A 27,761-nucleotide genomic window follows, 5' to 3' on the forward strand; every position below is an offset into this window, starting at 1 on the left:
CAGTCCATTCTGAAGGAGATCAGCCCTGGGATTCTTTGGAAGGAATGATGTTAAAGCTGAAACTCCAGTACTTTGGCCACCTCATGCAAAGAGTTGACTCATTGGAAAAGACTCTGATGCTGGGAGGGATTGGGGGCAGGAGGAGAAGGGGACGACAGAGAATGAGATGGCTGGATGGCGTCACTGACTCGATGGACATGAGTCTGAGTGAACTCCGGGAGTTGGTGATGGACAGGGAGGCCTGGCGTGCTCTGATTCATGGGGTCACAAAGAGTCGGATACGACTGAGCGACTAAACTGAACTGAACTGAATTCATTGGCTTAGGCCAATGAATTATCTACAAAACCTCGAACAGCTCTTCCTGGTTTTCCCCGGCCCTGCTCTCTCCATTGCCGTGGATGCTGGCACCGACACTGGAATCCCCATCAGCTCCCAACTCGCCCCCTCCGGTCTGAGGCGTAACCAGGAGACAAGCCCATGGGCTTTGGGACGTTCTTTGTGACTGCATTAAGATGTAGACCCCCTTGGCTAATGCGTGGCCTCGGCCCTTGTCCTCATCTGCAGAACCAGCTCACGCGGGGCCCACGTGGAGCTGTAATACTGCTTCTGTTAGGTTGGCAATCCTGTCCTCCTCGTTTATGGAGACTAGGTTTATTTTGTTGTATGAAATACACCGATGACCTCCTGCTTTTTCATATACCATGAAATTTTGAATGTTTTGAGTCAGAATGACGCTAGGCGTTGATGAGGGCAGATGGAGACCCAGAAAACTGTCCAGGTTAGGTTCGCGCCGGCCTGACTCCCTTGGCTCCAGCAGGCTAGTGGGTCGAGGAGGAGTAAGCGTCTCCTGTACCCATCTTCCGTTCTCAGCTGGGTCTCCTAACAAGAGAGAGACAAGCACAAAGTCTGCACATTTGTTTAAGTGTTACATGAGATGAGAGCCATCGTGAGGAAATGAGCCATGAAGCCGTGCTTAATCCTGCGTGTCTGGTCCTGGCTTGATGAGGGGAAGGGTGGTGGGAACACGACATGACAGAAGGGCCTTGGCTCAGCGCAGGGAACTGGGGTGACCTAGCAAGGCCTCGTCTGTCCAGCCCTCTCATGTCCCTCCATCCTTGGAGATGCTGGCACTCCATCCCTCAGGTTCAGGGAGGCCACCTCCGAAATGAGAATCTGAGAGGGGCTGCTTTGGGGGAGAAGGGTGAGGGCGGGTCAGAGTCCTTCGTGCTCCTGCCGTTTCTCAAGTTCCTTCCTTGTAAACTCTCCAGCATGCAGCATGTGCCGTGCATTGGGGGGATGTGTCCTGACCCTCATCTGGGTGATGACCATGCGGGTGTACCAGGTGCCCCAGCCGACAGCCGAGGTTCCCACCTCCCTCACTGGGCCCGCGGGCCAACCCTGGGGAGCCTGCAGTCTCTGGCCACTCTGATCTGTGAAGCCAGCGCATCACCCCTGGTAAATGCCACGTGGGGGAAAGGCTTCACCACTTCTCCATGCCAGGCTCACGGTGGGCAGGCTCCTCCTGTCTTGGATGTAGCTAACCACGTGGTGTGATTGCCCAGGCCTGGAGCTGGTGAAGTTCCCTCGTGGCTCAGTGGTACAGAATCCACCAGCCAGTGCAGTAGATGTGGGTTCAGTCCCTGGGTTGGGAAGATCCCCTGGAGAAGGAAATGGCAACCCACACCAGTATTCTTGCCTGGAGGATCCCATGGACAGAGGAGCCTGGTGGGCTACAGTCCATGGGGTCACAAAGAGTTGGACACGACTGAGCAACTGGCGCACTGACATATACACATACTTACGTGTTTAGTATCCATATATGTTTTATACACACATGGAAGCCATGTCCTGTCAGGTCTGTCTGGATCAGCCCTATACTTTTCTGGCTGGTGAAGACCCATTCTGACCGTAGGAAAAATGTCAGTCCTGCCATTTTCTTGTTTGTGCTTGTGCTGCATAATTAGTTTTATCTTCACCTTTGTTTTCCTTGGAAGTGTCCTTTCAAAGCTGGTCATCCTCTCTGTGAGGCTGGCTTAGTTACGCTGGGTGCACGCTGAACCCAGCCCTGGGCGTGTAGGGCCCGTACAGCTCCTGCTCCCCGCCGGGGCCCAGCCTGTCATATCTCAACTGGGTAACCTTTCCCAGTCTGGGAAAGGGGACCGCACTGTAGTTCATATATTAAATATTATTAATAACATTTTTGTTTGCCATCTCCCCACACCCCACGGATTGCCTTGGGCACACCTGGGGCACCTGCGGCTGGGCTGCTGGGTCAGTGGGAGGTGGTTGTGGGGTTTGCCTGCCGAGCCCTGAGCCAGTCCTGAGACTCCACGGGAGTAACAAGGCCTCTGCCAAGTGGTCAGGACCACAGCTCTCTTTGCCTCGTGCTGGCATGTTTTCCTTCCAAGGTGGGCCATGTGCTCTTCTTCACTAGAGTCTTTGGTTGATGGTTTCTGTCCTCTTGAAAAATGACCTCATGTTCAAAATGGTCAGGAGTCAGCCATGTGACTGCAGTCTCCCTGGGGCTGTTGATCAGGCTTCCACTGGACAACAGGAATTTTCAGCCTTGTAAATGTGAAGACCCAGACTTCTCTTGACTTTGTGTAAAGTTTAACTGCAAATGGCCACCCTTTTCCAATTCAATCCCTTGCTCTTACCAAAAATTTTACAAAGTGAATCTTACCTTTCCTATTTCTGCTGGAGAAATAAGTTCTGAACACACGCAGAGGCCCTCTCTCCCTGTTGCCTTCTCCCGTGTGTGTGTGTGTGTGTGTGTGTCTGTCTGTCTGTCTGTCTGCATGTATGTGTTTTCCTGCTGCTCAGGCCTCTCGCGAGTGCCCTTCCTGGAGCTCCTGGTAGGAGGTGCACCTGGAGCTGAAGCATTTTCCAGTCCCTGGGTGTCACTACTGCCCTGCCTTCAGGGCCCAGGTGAGCTCCCAAACCGGTTTGTGAGACTCTGCTGGTTGCCAAAAGCTCAACCCAGAATTTCTGATCACTTGGTCTTCGGCAGCCTGAGAATTTGCATTTACCCACAAATTCCCAGGTGGTTCTGTGCTGCTGAACCTGGGGCAGGACTTTGTGAGCCACTGACCAAGTTTCTCATCTTGCACACTTACAGAGCATCTCTGGTTTGGTGCCCTCGAAGCAGAGTCTGAGATGGGGTCTGAGTCATTGCACGGGAATGATCCTTATTGCTGCATGGGGGTTGGAACAGTTCACTGAAGGAGGGGCTCTCAGGGGAGATGGATGAGCGACGTGGGGTGAGTGGGGCCAAACTCGACGAGGGGTCCAGCTCCACTCCTGCAGCCAGAGACACAGGGTGAAGGGCTCAGATCGCCTCCGGGGCTGTGTGCTTTCTCCCTGCTGAGAGCTGGGTAGAGGGTGAACCTCGGATGCACCCATTTGGGGTGGGCTTTGGGAGACTGCCTAGCCGAGCTGATGGGAGGGAGCGAGGGGGTGCAGAGGATATGGTTCAGGCCCAGGGCAAGCAGGGGCTTGGGGGCTGGAAGGGAGGTGGGAGGCTGGGTTTTTACTGCTCACGAGAACACGGGTGGGATATGACGCCCAGGCCACTCTCGGGGCTGAGGATTCCTCACCAGCATTAAAAACTGATGTGCTTCTTAATAGCAGCCACTACTGTGGATGCTGTTTGTGGGACTTGTCCCATCCAGGCCCTGGCCCCAGACTTGCATGCATCGTCTCTAAGAGGAAGGCAGGCAGTTCAGAGATAAAGACAGGCTTTGGGGTCTGACTGACCAGGGTCATTGCTGAGTCTGTCTCCACTTGCTAAGAGACTCGAGAGAAACTGATGAGCACCTCTAAACTGCAGTTTCCTCACCTTTGCAGTGAGGATGGTCCTCATTACCCATAGCGGGTTTGCGTGAGGATTAAGGGAGGTGACGTGTGAAGAACTCAGGAGATGATGGCAAGTCTAGAACCGAACGGTGGTGACTCTTCTCTCCAGTTGCTCTTGCAGCAGTCCTGTTGGTCACGTGCTAACACCTCTGTTTACAGATTGAGCAAACCAAGGCTCAGCAGGTCATGCGACTCACCAGGGGCTGGCAAGGCATGTGCCCTGTTTTTGGTTAGCAGTACTCATGATGGAATAGAGTTGACTCTTGTTTTTACAGGGTAGTAAAACAGTGGCTGGATTCTTTGACCATTCACGTTGCCTTTGGTAATTCCCTTCACAAAGAATGTTATGTTTGCATCTGCCAACAGGCTCTAGAGATGTGTAGAATAATTGATCTTCAGCAAGATGGAAAATAGTTGAACTTTAGTAAATGGAAACATAGAACTAAATGCAAATACAGAGTTACTAACTAGGAATTTAGGTTTAAAAAGAACTGAAGGTACATTTCAGGGATTTCAGGCTGTTGACTGAGATCTAGTGGTAAGTTACACTGCAGAGGCACATATGCACAGAAAATGAAACACTGAGAAGTAATTTGAAGTGGAAATCTCAAGTGCCAAATATATTGGGGAATTTATAATTATAATTTTTTGTTTGTAGCTGGCAAAAAGCCCACCCCAATTTTCACTCTAAAAGGGAGTATTGGGCAGAAATCTCTTGCCTTTTGAAGGAATTCTAGATAATTAGTGTTTTTGCAGGGAATGCTAACAGTGCCCTGGCCCTGGGGGTTGGAGACACCTGAAAATGCCTTTCCTGTTGAGACCTGTGCTAACGAAGCCTCTGCATAGAGCATTCCTAGCACCTCACTGAGCCGGTGGCTGGACAGTTGCTTGCCTGCCCCCCAGTCCTGAGAGCTTCTCGAGCGTGTGAGCCAAGTGCCAGACTTGGCTGCCTCTCTAGCGCCAGCGTGTGTCTGGCGCAGGGCAAATCCTCAATAAATATATGAAGTGCCTCAGGCTCCTCCACTGTGTCCTATGCATTTTAATTGGGGTGTAAACCCAGTGTCATATCCCTATTAATGCTGCAGTCTGCCACCTCAGTATCTCTTGTAAATAATTGCATCGTTGAAAATGACTTAAATCCTCTTGGTAGTAGTTTTGTATGCAGTTATTAATGCCGAATTTCTATTCTAGCCTTTCAAAGTGTGAAAATCATACTTCAGTTCGAGAAGAAGCTCAGCAGGGCTTTTCACCCTCTTAAGCTATATTTATTTTGTGTATTTCTGTGCATTGTGTAACGTAAAAGAGTGATGGCATTTCATTTCCTCACAAGGAACCATTGGTGGGACAGAATGGTATTCTTGGCTGTGTGCTGAAGCAAGCAAGCAAGCAGCAGCTAAGGTCTCGGTAGGCCTCTCAGTTGAGAAGAGAACAGCTGCAGGTAGTGGTGGCTCAGGTTGACCTGTCGTTCAGACAGAGCTTGGTGAACGTGTGCTCACACTTTCATTCTTTGTGCACGTTCTGGGTCTTCGTGTGAAGTGTCTCCCACAACCCAAGAATTAAACAGAAGGTATCAGACAATGGCGAGTGCCAGAGCCGGAGCTGTGCTGGGCCCTTCCATTTGAAGGTGCTCCAAGGACCCCTGTGTGGTGGAGCCTTGGGCCGAGGGTGTGGGTGAGGCCTTACCAGCGTTCAGCAGGTAGTGAGCACTGCAGACTAGAGACTCATTCCACAGTCCAAAGCTCACCTGAGCCTGGGCTTCTCACTGAGCTCACTTAGAGTGCTGTCTTCTAACTTCTACTGTACATTGGAGTCACCCTAGTAGGTGGAGACTGCACCTCCTCACTCTGTTATTTTCTTTTTTTTTTTTTTCAATGGATATGACTTCTTTATAGTTCTCTGTGACCATCTGGTTTTGTAGAAGTGTTTCAATCTGTACCACAATGTGGTTAAAATTAATCTTTCAAAAGCAGTGTGGTATTCAGGATGATTTTTAGGAGCCTGAGTCTTCATGCTGGCTCAGAGAGAAGTCATGGGAAGGCTTTGGATAAAACTTGGATGTATGTTGTTGAACGAGAACGTTCCCTGACTTACTGAGAAAGTTGCAAAGGTTCCCAGGGATGCTCTGAGGACAAGTTAAATAGAATTCTTTTGTGCTGCCTTGAGCTTCAAAAGCACAAACATCGCCCAAAACCCAGTTCTGAGTTGACCTCCCACAGATGATTCATTCCTTCCATATGGTGTTATCTTCATAATAACTATGTCTCAGGAAAAGTTGAAATGCAACCAAATGTACAGTGAGATGCATCCAAGGATTTTCTAACAAGAGTATTTAAAATTCTGGTTTCCTTCCCTTAACTGCGAAGTCAGAGAAAGTTCAGTTAATTTTAATGTGACTGTGGTTTTCAGTACAAAACTATACTGTTTTCCTTTCTATTTTCTCACAGACATCCATTCTTTACTTAATTTTTGTGATATAAATAATTTTGAAACAATAGCTATAGTCAATGCTATCTGCTAACTGATTAAAAGAAAAAAATGAGGCAGGGGGGAGGGATAATTTAAGAATTTGGAAGTAACATATACACACTACTATATATAAAATAGTAACCAACAAGGACCTACTATATAGCACAGGGAACTATACTCAATATCTTATAATGATCTATAAAGGAAAAGAATCTGAAAAAGAGCATGTATGTGTATAATTGAATCACTTTGTTGTACACCTGAAGCTAATGCAACGTTGTAAGTGAAAGTGAAAGTTGCTCAATCGTGTCCGACTCTTATAGACCCCATGGACTATGTGCAGTCCATGGAATTCTCCAGGCCAGAATACTGGAGTGGGTAGCTGTTCCCTTCTCCAGGGGATCTTCCCAACCCAGAGATCGAACCCAGATCTCCTGTACTGCAGACAGATTCTTTACCAGCTGAGCCACAAGGGAAGCCCCAAAATACTGGAGTGGGTAGCCTATCCCTTCTCCAGCAGATCTTCCTGACCCAGGAATCAAACCCGGGTCTCTCGCATTGCAGGTAGATTTTTTACCAACTGACCTATCAGGGAAGCCCAACATTGTAAATCAACTGTATTTCAATAAAAAAGCAAAACTAAACACCAGTCTGTAATTCCATCCCTGAGTGCGCTACTTTTCCACTTGGAATCCATTCAGACAACAATCAGGCAGTATCCTCAGGCTGGGTCTGTGCCCCACACTGAGATACAGTGTGGGGTGGCTGAGCAGGAGGTGGGGAGCAGGTGCAGGTTAATTCGGGCGGGAAAAGCCCCCCGTGGGAGGCCAGCTCTGCTGTGGCTCTCACATGACACTGGTCCTCGTGTGCGTTCTGTGTCTCGAGGCCGAGTGGCCAGCAGTGGCTGGCTTGTGCCCTTGTGCGGCTGCCCGCCGAGAAAGTTGGAAAACTCACCCCTGTGGTGGGTCTCTCATCTAACTGGAGGCTGAGTCAGTTCCCGGATCCCTGAGGACCCCTCTGGTGGGACAGACCTTCGGGAGGACCCTGAGGGACTCTATGAAGATGAGTCAGTGGTGTGTTCGGGGGAGGACTCCTGTCACTTTCCTGAGTAAGTCCTGGCTGGTTAACACGAACTTTTTACCAAGGAGCTGCTCTTCCCAGGCACCTGGGTCTTGTGATGTGGGGACAGACAGCAGAAGCAGCCCGTGAGTTTGTGGTTCAGTTTAAGTACAAAATAGAGGAATAGGAAATTATTTGAAGGCAAGGTAATAATGTGTGCAGAGATTATGACAGGAAATGGAGTTGGGAGGTTGGGAGTTGGGAGGTTTCTCACATCCCAACTAGTTGGGAGGTGATGTGAGAAACTTGCTGTTAGAAAGAGGAGGGTGAATGCACATTTATTTGGATTAAGATGTCATGCAGGTCTGTTCGCCAGGGAACAGGAGATACGAATCTCAAGGAATGTGCGCCAAATAGTTAAGACAGCATTTCAAGAAATGTTCATTTTCTATTTATATACTTCGGTAATGTTTGAGTTTTACTTAGTGTATGTTTCCATGATTAGAAAAAAGATTAAAAAGGAAAAATACATATGAGTTTTGACCAAAATGTTGATATTTTAACTTATGGCTGGTGGTCAGGTAATACCCAGGTCCTAATGGGCAGCTCAGGTCTCATGGAGACTTGCTGGCCCGTGGTTAAGTGTTCCGTCTGTTTCAGGCCAAGAGCTGTTTCTCAGAAGGAGAGTTGTTGTCTGTGGAGGATGGCAGGGCTGTGCTCCAAACCCCGAGGCCTGCAATGAGATTCTTCCACCAAAGGCTCCAGGCAGCATCCCTTTCTGACACTGATGCTTTGGGTACCACAGGATCTGCTGGATCATGTGACCTGGGGCACAGAGCAGGTCACACGGTGGCCTGATCCATGAGGAGCTCTCTCTTCTTCTGGACCCCACTCAAAATCAGCAGCTTTTGGGGTTACTAGGTAAACAGGCCAGATTGTCACACCCAAATTAGGGACATGTAGCCTCCAAAATCCAAAGGGGCACAGTGAACTTGACACATAAAATTAACTGTCACTATACATAGAGACTCGGTTTTTATGTAACTTTTTTTTTTAATTTATTTTATTTTTTAACTTTACAATATTGTATTGGTTTTGCCATATATCAACATGAATCTACCACAGGTGTACACATGTTCCCCATCCTGAATCCTCCTCCCTCCTCCCTCCCCATACCATCCCTCTGGGTCGTCCCAGTGCACCAGCCCCAAGCATCCTGTATCCTGCATCAAACCTGGACTGGCTATTCGTTTCATATATGATATTATACATGTTTCAATGCCATTCTCCCAAATCATCCCACCCTCTCCCTCTCCCACAGAGTCCACAAGACTGTTCTATACATCTGTGTCTCTTTTGCTGTCTCACATATAGGGTTATTGTTACCGTCTTTCTAAATTCCATATATATGCGTTAGTATATTGTATTGGTGTTTTTCTTTCTGGCCTTCTTCACTCTGTATAATAGGCTCCAGTTTCATCCACCTCATTAGAACTGATTCAAATGTATTCTTTTTAATGGCTGAGTAATACTCCATTGTGTATATGTACCACAGCTTTCTTATCCATTCATCTGCTGATGGACATCTAGGTTGCTTCCATGTCCTCACTATTATAAACAGCGCTGCGATGAACATTGGGGTACACATGTCTCAATTCTGGTTTCCTCAGTGTGTATACCCAGCAGTGGGATTGCTGGGTCATAAGGCAGTTCTATTTGTAACTCTTGAACTAATTACTTAAAATGCAACATCACTCATGTTTTAAAAATCATAAGCAAGCACTTAGGAAGAAACTTGTATTTCATGTCAGACTCTGAATCAAGTTATGATAACGTATTTGCTCAGCTGCACCCCCTCCTATCAATTATGCACCCTCCTACCAGGTGGTATGTCATGATCCATGTGCCAGATTTTTTTTCTTGGGTGGTAAATATACCAGTATTTAAGTTTTGTAGGATACTGCACTTAGGAGTAGGTATGCCGTATTTGTTTAGTACTTGTCCAAATAGAATTCAGTGTCAAAGTATTAGAGCTGGAAGGATCTTCAGAAATGGTCTAGGCTGACTTCCTTTTTCAGACACAATGAAGCTGCAGGGTGTTAGAGAGCAGACTGCCACTCGGGTTTTCTGTGGTCAGTGAGAAGCTTCCTGGTTCCGGCTGTGTCCTGCTCTCTGGAGCTGAGAGGCCTGCTGTTGGCTGGGGTCAGCGTCAGCCTGTCGGTGGGTGAGCTGAGGTTCTGTCTTCAGTTGGTAGCCTGGCCGTGTGCCTGGAGCAGTGCTGTTTCCTGACTGAATGCTCGGTGTGCTGGACTGAGAGATAGGGATTTTAAAGAGCAAGATGCTGAGAATCCAGCTGTCTTAGCTTCTCTGAGAGCTGGAGAGGAACATCTTGAAAATTAATCTACTAGGTTAAGTGTATTATAAATCACTAAAGTACACACCTGGTTGACAAAGAGTATTAATAATATGTAATATATAAAACTTTAATTCAAATAGCCAAGTTAACTACTTTAATAATTGAATTTCCCTTTGGCAAATTTAGTGGCAGTTTATCACTTGGTAGATGCTTAAGAGCTTAAATCAACCTTTTTTTTTTTTTTTGAGACGGTAACATCACTAATGCTAAGGCCATATTTAACTTTGATTTGTCATCTCAGAGTTGGATGGATAGTAATATGGAGGTCCCCTAGCTGTAGTCCCCCTGCCCCACCCCGGTTAGATGAGTTGCTCCTAGGTACCCTTGGCAGTTGGCTGTCCCGCCTCTTGTTTCCAGCGTTCCAGGTTCCTTTTGAAGACAGCCCCTTCCACGGATAGGCAGTGCTCCTGCTCCTTGTTAGAAAGTTCTCTTTCACGTACTTCTCACGGACTTCTCATCATTTGTGCTTATGTCTCCTGATTCTGCCCCAAGATTGTTTTTCTAGTTTTCTCAACATTAAAAAAATTATTTATTTTTATTGATCATTTTTGGCTGTGCTGGGTCTTTGTTGCCGCACGGGATTTCCCTAGTTGTGGCGAGCATGGCCTACTCTCTAGTTGCGATGTGCAAGCTTCTCATTGCAATGGCTTCTCCTGTTGCAGAGCATGGGCTCTAGGGCACTGGGGCCTCAGTAGTTGTGGCAGATGGGCTTGGTTGCTCCACGGAGTGTGGGATCTTCCCAACCGAGGGATCGAACCCGTGTCTTCAGCATTGATTGGCAGGCGGATTCTTTACCACTGGGCCAGCAGGGAAGCCCTTCTGAACAATTTTTTATAGCTCATTTTGGATGGTCAAAAGTTCTAGACTAGATATTTCAGCATTCTAATTTTTAAAAATCAAGTATTCACAAATACCATCGTTTTCCTAGCATGAATCAGTATTCCCCCAAAATAGGCTCCTAAAATGATTATGCCTGACTTCATTTTGTAATTAGGAAGACACAAAGAACCAGGGATGAGTGTGCCTGGTTCCGAGCCTTTCTCTGCCTCCCGCCAGTTGGGTGCTGTGGGCAAGGGAACCTCCCTGAACCTGTTTCCTTTTCTGTAAAGTGAAGATGAGAAGGCCTGCTCCAGGTACCAGGCTGTTTTGAGAATCAGATGTTTTTGTAGTCTGTCTATGTTCTTCCAGATATAGGAGGTTAACTCCTTGTTTTAGAATGGAACATTTTGAATCATCAGTTCAGTCACTCAGTCGAGTCCAGCTCTTTGTGACCCCGTGGACTACAGCACGCCAGGCCTCCCTGTCCATCACCAACTCCTGGAGCTTGCTCAGACTCATGTCCATCGAGTTATTGATGCCATCCAATCATCTCATCCTCTGTCTTCCCCTTCTCCTCCTGCCTTCACTCTTTCCCAGCATCAGCATCTTATTTTCTAATGAGTCCGTTCTTTGCATCAGGTGGCCAAAGTATTAGAGCTTCAGCATCAGTCCTTCCAGTGAATATTCAGGACTGATTTCCCTTAGGATTGACTGGTTTGATCTCCTTACTATCCAAGGGACTCTCAAGAGTCTTCTCTAGCATGACAATTCAAAAGCATCAGTTTTTCTACCGACACTATTTGAAGGGTTCCTGTCTCAAAAGATGAACATCCTTGAGGTGGATTAGCTGACACTAGGGCTTTGTTCTGTCTAAAAATAGTGCCAGGAATAGAAGGTGAAGTGACTTATTGAGGGCATTACAGAACAGCCCAAAGAGGCCTTCTACAGACCTGCATTGCATTTTTACTGTGAATTTCTCTGCCTTTAATATTCCTCCATAAGTATTTATTGCTAAGAATAACTATAAAACAATAGAAATCTTATTTTGGCAGGCTAGCATTTTGGGGGAATAATCAAAGACCTAAGTCAAAACTTGACTTACATTCTGTCTGTTCAGTAGAATGCACGCTTCACCTAACATCCTTAATGCTGGAGCTCTTTTGTGCCCAAAGCAAAGAGGAGCCCCATCTTCCTCTAAGAGGGAAGGAAGGCTCTGCCATGGAATGCTCTGGGCTCTGCTCAGCACCCTGCCGTGTGATCTGGGCGACTGAGAACCCAGCTGGCCCCGCTCGCTCGGCAATTCCTCAGCACTCTGGTATGTCCTGACTCTGCCAGGCAGACTGGAGGGATTGGGAGAACAGGAAATAAGCTGCCGGGAGATAAGACGGACGGCTCAGAATCACAGACGAGAGAGGAAATGAGAAAACTAACCCAGGGAAACAACACTGCCTTTGAAAACTTTATTTTTAAACCAAGAGTCACTGGAAAGATTTCTCTTAATTTAGGGGAGCAACCACCTATATTCCATTACACCAGTTACACTCCCAGCAAAGTAGTGTGTAGATGGGGGCTGCATTCTGTTAACTGCTGAGTCTCAACTCATCCGGAATTACGAAAAGATGAAGTCGAGTCTGTGAACTTTTTGTTTGTCCAACAACCACTAGTGTTACCACAAGACCAAGACATTTTTAATGTTAGAAATAACTGTAAAATATTTTTTTTTACCTCTGCTCTTTTGTGTCCATGTCATGCTGTGACTATGCAGGCTGTTCTCAAGGAGAGGTTTTACTGATGATGATAACTAAATATGCAACCATATGTGGCAATGCATGTTAAAGGAAAAAGGCAGAAGTATAGAAAATGTGACTCGCCTCTGTTTTCTGAATGATGATGCCTTGTCATCAAAATACTATTCTGTAAGGAAGACTATCAGAGAAGGCAATGGCACCCCACTCCAGTGCTCTTGCCTGGAAAATCCCATGGACGGAGGAGCCTGGTGGGCTGCAGTCCATGGGGTCGCACAGAGTCGGACACGACTGAGCGACTTCACTTTCACTTTTCACTTTTCACGCATTGGAGAAGGAAATGGCAACCCACTCCAGTGTTCTTGCCTGGAGAATCCCAGGGACGGTGGAGCCTGGTGGGCTGCCGTCTATGGGGACACACAGAGTCGGACACGACTGAAGTGACTTAGCAGCAGCAGCAGCAGCAAGGAAGACTATAGTAGACGAATGTTTACCGTATTTAACTTAAATAGTTTAAAAGCGATCACATTCTTATTAGTCACACTGGTCCTCCCGTCACTGTTCTGAAATGCACGAGTGGCTGTGGGCTTGGATGGTGAGCGTGTCTCGGGGACCAGATTGTGGCACGCTGTGGTGAGCACTGCTCGGGCCAGGCACCACTGGGTCTGAAAGAAGTTTATGAAGTTGGCTGCTTGGAAATTCTAAATTTTATGACACATTTGATACGTTTAAAGACATTTAAGAATTGGATCAGTAATTTAAATACAGAATTTTAAAAATTAGAACAAATTAAAAGTGGAAGTCTTAGTCTCTCAGTCGTGTCTGACTCTTTGTGGCCCAGGGGACTGTATAGCCCACCAGGCTCCTCTGTCCATGGAATTTCCCAGGCAAGAGTACTGGAACAATTTGCCATTTCCTTCTCCCGGGGTTCTTCTCGACCCAGGGATCCAGTTGCAGGCAGATTCTTTACTGCTGAGCCACCAGGGAAGCCCCTTTAGAAACTAGACTTTAAGATAATGGGTCTGGATTTGTTGCTCCTCACCATCCACTTCCTGTCTGTCATATGTTCCCAGCTCTGCATATAGAGCAGGATGTGATGTCTGTTCAGTGAACTGAACTCCACACGGACCAGGATTTCTTAACTTCTACCTTCGCAACCTAACAGTTGGTAATAGGCAGTCAGTCAGTATTATTGGCTGTTGTTAAAATGCCTTTGGGAGTTGAAAATAACCTACTTGCAATAGTTTTCAGCCACTGTTCAAACCTATAGCCGAATGAGACTCATAACTTACATGGGGCTGTTTGGCACGCTCGCGGCATTCCTGCGCATCAGTGTTCAGAGGCGAGGGTGCCTCCACCCATCCCTCAGGTGGCCAGGGCTCCATGTCGGAGGGAGCCTGGATCCGTGGGCACAGGAGTTGGGGGGTGGGTGGTGAGGGCAGCACCTGCCAAGCTGCAAACAGAGCGAGGCAGGCAGTCCTGGCAGAGGGACAAAGTCAGATGGGCCAGTGGCAGGCAGTGGGCAGTGCCTGCATCCATGGAGAGCTTGTATCCGTTTGGCATGGGGGCCACTGACTAGGTTAGATTGGCTGATGATGGCCAGGTCTCAGAAGATTGCAGCCTTTCAGCTCTCTATGCAGAGTTTTAAAAAAGAGCTGAATGAATGAAATCTCAGTCACCAGCACGGGCGGGTCAGGCCACACTCTGGAACCTGCCCCCAGTGACCCCAGGTGCTGGTTTTATGTCTTCTTTCGACCATTTGATAGCCCCGTGTCCTTGCAGGTTTCACTGGGCTCTGTGAGGGCCAATGCCACCAACCACCTAGCAGGGTCCACCTTTAGCTGAGGGAGTGATAGTTGAGAAAGATGAAAATGATTTGTCCAGATTCAGAAGTTATCAAATTTAAAAATTAAGTTCTTACATGCATCAGTTTTGAAGTTAATTATTTCTTCATCTTTTCTCTGTGATAAATCACAAGCAACTTATTTCTGCTGTGTATTTTTTTCCAAATTGGCATGTTTAGATGCTGAACTATTTGGAAATAAGGTAGTCTTGGAAAAGACATAGAAAGTTTCACTTAGGGGAAAAAATGAGATTAAATAGGCCCCACCTTTTCTTTTTTTCTATGTTAAATAAAGAGCCTCCGATTCAGATACACAATGAATTTTGAGAAAATTGCTTTCCCACCACACGGGACCATCAGAGGAGCAATCCTGGTGCTGCGGGAGGCAGGGCGGGTACAGGCAGGCCCTGGCTTGCTCTCTGTTTTCATGGTGGTGGCCGTTTTTCGTGCTGGAGTTTATTATGGTTTGCTCAGATGCCCGCTGTTTGTCAGGAAGTCTTGACACGTGGGCCAGTCCCTGAGACACATCCATCCTTCCCTCTGCTGATCTGCCCCCCAGCCCTCTCCTCCCTCCTGCCGTCCTCCTTGAATCCTTTCTTTGACCGCACTTTCTCTTTAGTTCTGGGTCTGATAACTTTGTAAATGGCTTCCTTGCCCACAGGCTCCTTCCCTGCAGTAAATGTCTTCCTGGTCGTCTTCCAGGTTGTGCTGGTGAGGTGGAACGAGCCGTACCAGAAGCTGGCCACATGCGACGCGGATGGCGGGATATTCGTATGGATCCAGTACGAGGGCCGGTGGTCTGTGGAGCTGGTCAATGACCGAGGTGCCCAGGTGAGCAGTGGGAGGCACCTTGGGGCTGGACAGAGGCGGGTGAGTGAAGCCAGGGCCTGCTCCTCGAGCTTCCTCTGGAGGGGAAGGACGGCGCCTCCGTCTCTTCCAGCCTGCGGCTGTCGTGAGAATCTCCACGTTCTGAGCTTCAGTTGAGTCTGCGAAGTCGTTTTGCACCATCAGTGTCGTGCTTCCCTGTTGACTCGAACCCTCTGCAGTGCTCCTGGCACGGGCGTCTCTGCGCCCCTGCAAAGGTGTTTCCCCACGTTGTCATGTTCCGCGTGCTCTCGTGGGGAACTCCGCGTGCCGTTCTCAGCACCTGCTCCTCAGGCCGAGTTTCAGCCCTCGCTCTGTCGGGTTCCAGTTAGGGGGGCCACCTGTGGTCGGCTCTTAGCCCCTCCTTTCCGGTGCCAGTTTGTCTCCGCTTCGTGGGGAACCACTGCTCCCGGGATATCCGCCGAGCTGTGCTGCTTTAAACCCCTTGGTGTGTTCCGGTGGCTGATGGCGCCACCCTGGCTCTTTCTCCCCGGGAGCACGGCTGCATGGAGCTCCCGTCCCAGATGCATAATGACTCGGGTCCCACCCGAGGATTTGCCAGGCCAGAGTCCTCACGGGACCTTATTGACGAGGGGTTTCTTAGACTGTTTGACTCTGTAGGGATAGTCTTCACAACTGCCTGTACATTTCCAAGGAAACAGATTCTTACCATCTCTCCTCCCAGCTGTTGCTTAAATAAGCTACGAGCTCACCAACTTTGAGAGATTCAGACTGGTGAAGTGACAGAAAATTGCAGGGAATGAACCTGTTATCAGCAGTTACTGTTAGGCTGAGAAACTTCGTAGATACCATCACAGGAGGCAAACCTACTTCCCAGTAAAAGCACAATGTTCTGTTTTTGTGAGTTTATTTAGTTGGTAAGGTCAATGTACTAATTTTGACGGGCTCTAAGAAGGCCTTATCAGTTTCCTATATCCCCCTGTGAGAGAAAGAAGGAAGAGATGGCACCCACCCTGTGCCTGCTAACTCACCTGAAATAGAGCCACAAATGTGGAGACCTCCATGCCCTGAGAAGTTCATGTCACCAGAAGGTAGACCTGTGGTCACGAGTGTGAGCTCTGGAGTCAGCCTCTCAGTCATGACTCCTTGTAGGAGACACTTCACTTCTGTACCTCAGTTTCCTCTTCTGTATACTTGGGACTGTAACAGTATCTGCCTCCAGGGATAACTAGGAGGACTGTGCTCAGTCGCTCAGTCATGTCCGACTCTTTGCGACCCGATGACTGTAGCCCGCCAGGCTCCTCTGTCCATGGGTTTATCCAGGCAAGAATACTGGACTGGGTTGCCATGCCCTCCTCCAGGGGATCTTCCCAACCCAGGAATCAAACCCACGTCTCCCGCATTGCAGGTGGCTTTACCAACTGAGCTACCAGGGAAGCCCAAGAATACTGAAGTGGGTAGCCTATCCCTTCTCCAGGGGATCTTCCCGATCCAGGAATTGAACTGGGGTCTCCTGCATTACAGGCAGATTCTTTACCAACTGAGCTACCAGGGACACCCTACTCAGAGGATTACATAGGATTAAATACAGAAAATGTTTTGACACCATCTGGACGTGGTGGTTGACCCCATGAGTTGTGATGGTGCCTGAAGCATTGTGAGGTGCCGACACCCAAAGACCTCAACCCCAGGGTGTACCTGCCCTTAAACAGTCACCAGGAAGTCATCACCAGAGACCAGCTTCAGGCCTTGAAGCAGCAACTGTTGACGGCTTTCTATCTAGTGCAGATTTCTCTGAACTTGCCCATGAAGGTCTCTAGAGTGCTGTTGTTCTCCCATCCATTCAAGTGTGAACTCTTTCCCTAGAAGGGCCCAGCGATTGCCTTGGCCAACACGAGGTCTTCAAAGCACTACTCAGAGAAAGGCAGCAAGGGGGACCTCGGGGTGTCACTTGGTGCTGGCCTTCCCTCAGTCTCCACAGGAACCCTGCTGGGCAGATGTTACTCTGAGTTAACAAAGAAAAGGACTCAGGCCATGGAGGCCTAGTAACTCACCCGGGGAAGTTTTTGAACCCAGGGTTGACTCCAAATCTCTGTCTTGTTCCCAGACGATAAACTGTTTTCTCTTTAGCAGAAACACACGTGCTCGTAGTATGTACATAGAGCTCAGGCTTCACCACCATCAGCCCCAGGGTGCTGCCGAACTGTGTCCTGGTGATGAGGAGCGAGGCTTCTGCCTTCTCTGGTGGTAGCTGTGTGGTCTCTGCCCCCACGTCATCCCTTGGCTTTTCTTTTCATTGAGAGTTCGCTACAGAAAAAGGGTTTTAGAAATGAGAGAGGATGACTTCAGAGCTGGAGGTGAATGGGCTTCCATGGACCAGAGAACATCTAGAAGCAGCTAGAATCTCACAAAAGCCTGTGCCCTTCAGGTTGATCCAAAGTAACCACTGTATCTTGTGATCTGATCCAGATTTTTATATAGTTTTGCTCTTGGGCCTTCTGATTCTGCAAACCTCAGAACCCACTGAGCAAGTATGGTTAAGCGCTTGCATTTTGGGGAGTTTCAGTTGCTTTTAATTCTGTTGGGGCCATGTCTTGTCTGAGAAGCGTCACGCTCCGATGACGATGACTCACTGGTGGAGGGAGCAAAGGGCTGTGCGCTGGCAGCAGTGCCTGCGGGGAGGAGGCCTGTCCTTGAAGTCTGCCCAGAGAGCCGTGAGACTCTGGAGAAGAAATGACAGGTGATCTTTGTTATGTAGTGTGCCTTTCATTGTCATGAAGTAACCAAACATTTGGCAGAAGCCAAGTGAAGCTTTATCACTCCTTTTTTCAGGAAACGATTGTGAGTCCTTTATTTCAGAAATGAGTCTGGAGGCGTTGCCTGCATTATGTTATAGTATTAGTCACAGGCCGGCTGTGCCAGGCACAGGTCTCGGGGCGACTGAGGAAAGGCTGCCTTGGGCAGGGGCTGTCAGGCTGCTCGCTTTCATCAGGGCAGGAATGCAGCAGCCTCTGCCTCAGAAAGACTGGCAAAGAAGGGCTTTCTGCTTGTTTCCATTAGAGCACGGGGAACTCCTTTCCCCTGGTTCTGTTTTCCCAGTTTTGATATAGACTTATCACTCTGTGCTGACCTAATTTAATACTCCCAATTAGTTTCTATAAACATTCTGCTGCTGCTGCTGCTAAGTCGCTTCAGTTGTGTCCGATTCTGTGCAACCCCATAGACGGCAGCCCACCTGGCTCTCCCGTCCCTGGGATTCTCCAGGCAAGAACACTGGAGTGGGTTGCCGTTTCCTTCTCCAATGCATGAAAGTGAAAAGTGAAAGTGAAGTCACTCAGTCATGTCCGACTCCTAGCAACCCCATGGACTGCAGCCCACCAGGCCCCTCCGTCCATGGGATTTTCCAGGCAAGAGTACTGGAGTGGGTTGCCATTGCCTTCTCCGATAAACATTCTGTATTACCAATTTTTTGTGATTGTAACATTGCTGGTATCTCAGAGAAGCGACTTATCACTGGCTATATGTTTTAGCCTCTAGTAAGAAACTGCTCCTTTTATACAAAGATAAATGAGTTAAACCGCATGTAAATAAGTAGTGTTATCATTGCAAAATGAAAGGACTTCTAAATTTTATTGCAGAATTAATGTGTTGTCTGTCAAAAATCTTTTTGGTCCTTAAGAAAAACTAAATAATTTAATTGGTTGGAACATAAGGACGGAGAAACCAAAATTCCGAGTTTTCCTAAGCAAACAGCATTTTTTCAGTAACTTCAGATGAGCGGTCGAGAAGTTATCTCACACAGTTCTGCCATGGTCGTAATGGAAACATGCTGGTTGCTGACAACCTATAACTCCGTCTGGGGAAACAGCAAAAAGTTCATGTCCTTTTTTGTGTTTGTTCATTTATTTTATTATTATCTGAAATGTGATAAATCTAGTAGTGCTACAAATTTGAAAGGAGGTGAACATTTCCAAGTATAAGCAACAGGGAAAATCATAGATACCAATTTCTTTTTAGGTTAAAAAAGATATAAAAGGTAATACAAATGGCTTCCCTGGTAGCTCAGATGGTAAAGAATCTGCCTGCAATGCAGGAGACATGGGTTTGATCTCTGGGTCAGGAAGATCCCCTGGAGAAGGAAATGGCAACCCACTCCAATCTTCTTGCCTGGAAAACCCCATGGACAGAGAAGTCTGGTGGGCTACAGTCCATGGGGTCACAAAGAGTCAGACACGACTGAGCGACTAACGCACACACAAACTGAAAAAGTAAATTCAGGTGATAGAAACAGGATCAAAATACCACTAATTAGAATAAATGTAAATGGACTGACTTCACCAATCAAGATGATGCTTGACTGATTGCATTTTTAAAAACATAGCCATGTCTTTATTAAGAGTCATACCTGAACCTTGACGTGTACAAGTTTAAAAGGATGAAAAAATATATTAAGCATATATCCAGAAAAAAAAAGCTGGGATAGCAAATACTACCTTCAGATAAGATAGACTTAAAGATAGAAAGTAATGTTTAGTTTGTAGAGTGCTGCCACATAATGATAAAAGGTGTAGTTTACTAAGATGATATTTTAAATATATATGTACTTAATAATAATATCAAAACACATGAAGGAAATTGATAGAACTGAAAGTAAAGATTGATAAATTCATTGATATACTGAGAGGTTTCAACAACAAAAGGAATCAGCAAAGGTTTAGAAAATCTGTGCAACACAGTTAACAAGCTTGACCTAATGGACATTTTTAGTTTCTGAATTCACCAATTAGAGAACCAAGGATCATTTGAATGTTTACAAAAATTGATCATGTTCTAAGGTTTCACAGATTTTTTCTTTGAAGGGGCAGATAGTACATATTTTAGGCTTTGTGGACTAGGAATCACACTTTAGGATGTTATATAAGTACTGTATAACAAGAAAGGAAACCAGAAAAGTTTCTGTTGATAAAATTAAAAGCTTGTTTATGAATGCTAAAATTTGAATTTTATATAATTTTGCGTATAACAAAATAGTCTCTTAATTTTTTTCCCTGATCCTTTAAAACTATAGTTTTTAGACTGTTCAAAAACAGGTGGCAGGGCAGATTTGGCCCACTGGCCATAGTTTGCCACCCTGGATTTTAGGATGTTAATAAAACAAAAACAGATTTTGATTGGTAGGTGTCATGATTACAGACTGTAATTTCTGAATGGGTTAGAAGTTAATAACAAAAACATAAGAAATTGCTGGAAATTCCTTGGTGGTCCAGTGGTTAGAACTCAGTGCTTTCACTGCCTGGGCCCAGGTTCAATCCCCCAAAATTTGTTCTTTGTTAACAAATCAATGAAACTGATAAATTGCTGGCAAGACTTGAGTAAGAGAAAGAAAGATAAAACCTAAAATAATTTTATGAATGAAAAGTTGAACATAACTATAGATAAGGTAGAGATTACAAGGTAATCAAAGGTAAATAAAAGATGCGTACGTAATTCAGTAAGGGGAAGAAAAGTCTTGTTTTAAGTTGAAGTATGATACCATACAACATTATATTGATTTCAGATGTACAACATAAAGATTCAGTTTTTGTATCTATTGGGAAATGATCACCACAGTAAGTCTAGTTGACATACTGGGAGTAGTCTTTTTGACAAATGGTGCAGAAAAACTGAATATGTGTACTGAAAATTTAAAAAGTAGAACCTTGATTCTTACCATATACTCTGTGCAGAAATTAACTTCTAAATGAAACATAGACATAAATGTAAAAGCATATGCTTCTGGAATGCCAGACCACTTTACCTGTCTCCTGAGAAATCTGTATGCAGATCAAGAGGCAACAATTAGAACCAAACTTCAAACAAATGACTGGTTTAGAATTGGGAAAGGAGTACGACAAGGTTGTGTATTGTCACCCTTAACTTCTGTGCAGAGTACATCATGCGAAATGCTGGGCTGGATGAATCTCAAACTGGAATCAAGATTGCCAGGAGAAGTATCAGCAACCTCAGATATGCAAATGATACCACCCTAATGGCAGAGAATGAAGAGGAACTAAAGAGCCTCTGATTAGCGTGAAAGAGGAGAGTGAAAAAGCTGGCTTAAAACTCAACATTCAAAAAACTAAGATCTTGGCATCCATTCTCACCACTTCATGGCAAATAAAAGGGGAATAAGTGGAAGCAGTGACAGATTTTATTTTCTTCGGCTCCAAAATCACTGTGGACAGTGACTACAGCCATGAAATTACAAGTCACTTTCTCCTTGGGAGGAAAGCTATGACAAACCTAGACAGCATATTAAAAAGCAGATACATCAGTTTGCTGACAAAGGTCCATATAGTCAAAGCTGTGGTTTTTCCAATAGTCATGGACATGAGAGTTGGACCATAAAGAAGCCTGAGCGCTACAGAATGATGCTTTCGAACTGTGGTGCTGGAGAAGACTCTTAAGTGTCCCTTGGACAACAAGGAGATCAAACCAGTCAATCCTAAAGGAAATAAACCCTGAATATTCATTGGAAGGACTGATGCTGAAGCTGAAGCTCCAATACTTTGGCCACCTGATGCAAAGAGCTGACTCCTTTGAAAAGACTCTGATGCTGGGAAAATTTGAAGGCAAAAGGAGAAGAGGGTAGCAGAGAATGAAATTGTAGATAGCATCACTGATTCAATGGACATGAATTTGAGCAAACTCCGGAAGGTGAAGGAGAGAGGAGCCTGGCATGCTTCAGTTCTTGAGGTCGCAGAGAGTCAGACACAACTTACCGACTAAATAACACTTCTGGAAAACTTGGGTTTGCAGTGTTGGGTTATGTAAAGGTTTCTTGGATTGGATGCAAAAAACCTGAAACATAAGAGAGAAAACTTGACATTGGACTTCATCAAAATTTAAAACTTTCACTTTTTGAAAGAGATTGATAAGAAAATGAAAAGGCGAGGTACAGAGTGGGGGGAATTTCTTGAAGCATATATTCTGATAGAGGATTGTATCTAGAATTTTTACATCAAAGTAAAGTAAAAGACACATGTATATGTGTGTGAATGTATGTATGTATGTGTATTTACATATGTATGTATATATTTATAATAGGTAAACATGAACAGATATACAAATATATATGGCAGGGAAAGTGAACAGGTAGGGTCTAAAAGACGATGTGCAAATAATCAAGAAGCACATGAAATGACGCTCAGCATATTAGTCATTCAGGAATTAAATTAAAATTAAAAACAGTGTCCTACCACTGTATACCTAGCATAGCTAAAATAAAAGACGCAACATCAAGTGTTGGTGAGGTGTGGACCTACTCGCTCACACTGCCAATGGGAGTGTAAGATGGTTTATCCACTTCGGAAAAGTTTGGTAATTTCTTATGCATTTAAACATACACTTACGTTTGACCCAGCAATTAATTCCGTTCCTAGGTATTTACTCGAGAAAAAATGAAACCATATGTCTACAAAAAGTCTTGCACATGAATCTTCACAGCAGTTTTGTAAAATAACCCAATGCTGGAAACAACCCCAAATACCCATCAATTTGGAGAAATGAATAAGTGGTGGCACATTTATGCAATAGAATATTGCTCATCTATAAAAAGGAATGAACTACTGGTGCACACAAGAGTTCAGAATACTCTCAAAGTTACTACTCTCAGTAAAACCAGTCATAAACAAACGTGAGCATACTGTGTGCTTCTGTTCATGCAAAGTTCCTAGAATAAACAGCTAGTGACAGAAATTAGATCATTGGTTGCCTCAGACCAAGGGTGAGGGTAGGGAATTGACTGCCAAAGGGAGCTTCATTACATATAAATTATAGCTCAGTAAAGTTGGTATTTAAAAGAATAGTGAGTACTATCAACAACTACTTGCCAAGAGTTTTGAAAACTTAAATGAACTTACATATTCCTGAAAATATTTTGTAATAGAATTGACTGAAGAAGAAGTAAAAAGCTTGAAAGTTTGACTGGTGCTAACACTATTAAATAAAGTGAAGCAATGGTTAAAAATCTTCCCATAGAAAAGTGCAGAGCCAGATGGTTTCACAGGCATGTTCCACTGGCCTTTGAGGCAACAGGTCAGGCTGGTTTATACAAATTCTTCCCAGCCATGGAAGAAAAGGGACTACCGTCCATCTCAAACTGAGAGGTCAGCATAACCCTAATAAATTCAAACAAAGACATTAAAAAAAAAACCATGAGTTTGACTCACTCCTGTATATAGATGTAGATGTAGAAATTCCAAACACATAAGCAAATCAACTTCAGCTTCAAAGGGCAATACTTTATCTCCAGGTTGGGCTTTTTGTAGCTATGCAGGATGGCATAAAACTGAGAAGTAATTTACTGCAGTAATAGATTAAGAGAAAAAAACATGTGGTCATTTGAATAAATGCATTTGATAGAACTCAACACACAAGTATAAGTAATGTTTTCTGGTTAGATTATTTCTCATTTTGATTGTGGGAATGTTAGCAAGACTGAGAAACATATGATCAGAAACCATCCATAACCTTTGCTTTCTTGATAAGTGACCAAGAGACATTGATGGAGAATCTATTAATATAATGGGGAGGCCATAGCCCAAACAGTGTTTAAATGCAAGGATGCTGGGACACAGCCCTGGGACGGTCTTGGCTCTGCCACTGGCCACTCTGTAAGACCAGGGAGGAGTTACATATGTCCTCTGTGGGAGGTATTATCATGGGCTTGATGAAGTAACGTGTGTGTGAAGCCCTTAGCATGCACTGGCGTATGCTTTCCAAACAGTGTCTTTTATATATTACTGTTAAAATACATACAACGTAGTATAGTGTCTGTTTAAGGCCATCTTGATTTTAGCCAAAGGCTCAGGTAATGCCTACAGATAGTGCTTTCCCTTTCAGATTACAAGCTGACTCCTTTTGTCTGTGTGTCCCAAAGGTGAGCGATTTCACGTGGAGCCACGATGGGACGCAAGCACTGATCTCATATCGAGATGGGTTTGTCCTGGTTGGTTCTGTCAGTGGACAAAGACACTGGTCATCTGAGATCAACTTGGAAAGTCAGATCACCTGTGGCATATGGACGCCTGACGACCAGCAGGTAACACCTCTTGCACGCGATGTGTCATGTTCAAACTGCGTGAGCTAAGGGGGAAAGGCAGTAAGTATTAACACAGGGAGAGGGTGGGGAAGAGCCACCTCAAAAGGCTCGTGAAGAGTCACAAAGGAAAAGAGCACTGAGCTTGCCCAAGTAACAACCGACACAAAAATTTTGTGTGAACCATAGATTGAGGAAATAATATTCCCCGTCAGTATTGTAAACAGAGTTAAGAATGTAATTATACAAAATACTCATACAAAAGTATTTTAAAGTCTACAGAAAGAGCCAATTAATAAATGGATAATGGACATAAATTATTCACAAAAGAGGTTCAGCTTGTCAGTAATCATGGTGTTCCCACCATGTATGTGTTCTGGGGGAAAAAAGCAAAATTATACAGTGAGGGTATATTTTCACTTATTAACAGAAAAAGTGATATAGATGATTTTACTGATCATTCATAAGAGTTTAATTAAATACATATTCTCATTCATTGCCCGTAATAATATGCATTATATCTTTGAGGAAGCAAAAATTTAATACAGTTTTTAAGCAGGTCTTAAAAATTATCATCTGTTTTGATCTAGTAATATGCTTTAGGAATTTATCTAAAACAAAATGGGAAGAAAATAAAAGTTGTAGTCATTAAAGCATTTATGATAGTAAAAGTTTGGCAGCAGTCTGCTAGTATAAAAATGGTTAAGTAAACCGTGGTATAACCACTTGAAAGATCATATTGGAGTTCAGTAAGTTAGAGATTGTGGTTATAAAGATGATGTATAATCTGAAAGGGCTCTTGTGATATAGTGTTAAGAAAAAAGCCAGGATAACGAAATTGTATGTATGGTGTGAGTACCACATCATAAAACAACCAAAGGAAACTACCCATCTTGTAAAAAGAACTGGAAGGAAATTAATCAGAATGTCGCAAGGAGGTGGTAACTTTATGCCGATACGCCTCTGGGTCATTTTTAAAACCTGATTTCAAATTTTCCTTTAATGTGCCTATTTTATATTCATGATAAGACAATATATAATAACCTAATAAAATCATATATTGATTATTTACTTATTTTTTTAAGTAAAACCTTTGTAAATATAAAACTTGTGTTTTCCAAGTACAGCAGAATCCATTAAATGCCAGGACATTTCACACTCAAGATTTCAGTTTAATTTTGGTAAAGTATAATATGAAACCATAAATTTGGGGGGAACTTTTTTTTAATGAATTGCTTGCATGTAGTCACTGTGTATTTCATATTTACAGTTTTTTCAAGTAAAAATGTTCAATATTTTTTCCTTTTCTCAAAATTTGTGTTGTGAGAATTACAAAAGGTAGTCTGTTCTGAATTTCTGAGTCTCTTCCCTCACCCTCCCCTAGAGGCATCTGATTACCCAGTAGCATATGTGTGTTTCTCTGTGAAGCACTTGGGTTTATTTATCGCATTGGTTTATTTCTGTAGGCTTCTGCTGTCTCTGCTGTCTGCTCAGAAGCTGCGTCCGTGGCCCAGTGAGTGACCTCGCACACAGGCATTTAACCTCTCCCTGCTTCAGTTTCCTCCTCTGTGAAGAGGGGTGTGAATTATTTCCTGCCTAATTCCCAGGGCTTTTGTAATGACCAGATAAGGGAACACATGTGCAGGCACTTCAGACTATGTCAGAGGAAGTCTCGGCTTCACATTCTTCTCTCGCCTAGAGTGATGGAACCGTGAGGCTCCTGTCTCGGTCCCCCGTGAGCTGTGCCAACCATATGACCCCAGCAGACTGCACACCTGGAGTGTGACAGGCATGGGGCCTGGAGATGCGGGGGACACAGTGGGTGAGATGCCCGCTTGCCTTTGAGGGCCTTGGGCCGCTCCAGGAGGCAGGCCCATAGGCGTCATGTGCTGCGTCCAGCGTGGTTGCTGAGGTAGCAGACAGCGTGGGCAGGATGGAGTGGAGATGGGCTGCGGCTTTGAAGCCCGGCTGAGGCCATGGACTTGGTTCCCTTGGCCGGTCGGCAGGACCTCAGAGCAGCTTTGCAGGTGGTTGGGCTCCTGGCCCACGCCTCAGTCTAGATGACTGTTTTTGTCGGTCTGTATTTGGAGCTAATGGATGAAGTTTCATTTGAGCAAAGTGCTCCATGGCCTTTCAAAAAATATTGCCGACCTTGGAGGAATTCAACACAGAGAAGAAATGAATGGATGCTCTGTGGGTCATGTTTGAACTGAAACATTCCTCCCTCTGTCTCGGTCATTCTTTCATATCTCTTGCTTGGTTTCAAAATTATTCATGGAAAAAGAGTATGAAGACAGTGTAGTGTTTGTAATGTAGTTAATAACCTTCTGTCTTTGATGTAAACAGCCTCTGGGATGCCCCCCCACCCCTCGCCACATCTTTCTTTTTAAATTTATGTTTTTGTTGCAGTATAATTGCTTTGCATTGTTGGTTTCTGCTGGACAACAGCGTGAATCAACCACAAGTATACATATATCTCCTCCCTGTTGAGCCTCCCTCCACCCCCATCCCACCCCTCTGTGTCATCACAGGGCACCAGGCTGAGCCCCCTGTGCTGTGCAACAGCTTCCCACTAGCTATCTGTTTTACACATGGTCATGTATATATGTCATTGTTACTCTCTCATCTTGAGACAGTTCTGATTGTGATGCGATTCTAGGCTGCTTCCTGTTAACTCTTTAAAATACAAGCAGTACTGTTTTACAAACAAGTGATTTTGAGATCTAGTATTTTCCTATTTGTCATATATTTTTTTTTTTTTTTTTCAGTTTTTTGAGGGGGTGGTCTGGGTGGGTTGACACTGTGGCTCTTCAGACATAAACATTTACAGATACGCAGCCAACTCGCATTGAGCCTTGGCCGAGTGTCGCTCACTGTCGGAGCCTTTCAGCTGGCTCTGGAGAACTTGAGGTGTGTCTCCATTAGGAAAGGTAGGCGTGCTGGCAGGCGATCCAGTCTGTGTCTCGGGTCAAACACCCCTCTCCTCAGAGGACACCGAGGATCTGTGCCTGCAAGAGCAGGACAGAGGAAAGAGCCTCAGACTTGGAGCTGACAAATTTAGGTTAAATGAAGAAAGAATTTTGTGGTCACAGTTTTGAGCAGAAAAGCACCAGAAGAAAACTCTCCCTAGTTTCCGCCCTTCCTGGGAGAACTGCAAGAAAGCAGCTCGCAGAACCAGTCCTCTGGGGCAGGGACCAGGGTTCTGCAGAGGACGTCTCAGGCTGGTGGCCTTGTCCCATTCTTGTCTCAGTTGCCCCTTCTCTGTCACAGCTCCCTCGAGAGGCATGTGATGGTCTGGGTGCGCCAACTGTGTTTGGCTTCTTTTAAGGGACCTCAGATGTCAAAGCCATGTGCCGGTGAGGCGAGTTAGCAACACGTGTTTCCACAGTCAGCGCAGACCCTGATCAAACAGGGCTTGTTCCGTCTCGGCGTTTGCGGTTTCCCTCCCCGAGCCAGTTGCCCTTCCCACTGGACCCAGTCCTGGACTGCTGGCCTATCCTGCCAGCTTCCCCCGATATCTTCTCAAGCTGCCTGCCCCCGGGCTCTGGGGTCTTGGAACATCTTCTCCCCGGGCTCCTCCCTTGGCTGAAGGTCATCTCCCAGCAGCCGCCCTGGGCTCCTGCACTCCTCTTCTCTTGCTGGGCTTCAGCCTC

The 27,761-nt window shown here is 45.4% G+C and overlaps 1 protein-coding gene across 1 annotated transcript in view; it reads left to right on the top strand.

The window, feature by feature from the left end:
• The window catches only part of TULP4 (tubby like protein 4), a 198,260-nt gene that overhangs the window by 115,897 nt on the left and 54,602 nt on the right, over positions 1 to 27,761 (top strand). Inside the window, 2 exon segments of the mRNA XM_010840910.1 lie at positions 14,907 to 15,035; positions 23,950 to 24,111. Coding sequence (XP_010839212.1) covers positions 14,907 to 15,035; positions 23,950 to 24,111 — 291 coding nt within the window.

Source organism: Bison bison, unplaced genomic scaffold, assembly GCF_000754665.1.
Source record: "Bison bison bison isolate TAMUID 2011002044 unplaced genomic scaffold, Bison_UMD1.0 scf7180017864148, whole genome shotgun sequence".
In the NCBI taxonomy this organism is placed as follows: domain Eukaryota; kingdom Metazoa; phylum Chordata; class Mammalia; order Artiodactyla; family Bovidae; genus Bison; species Bison bison.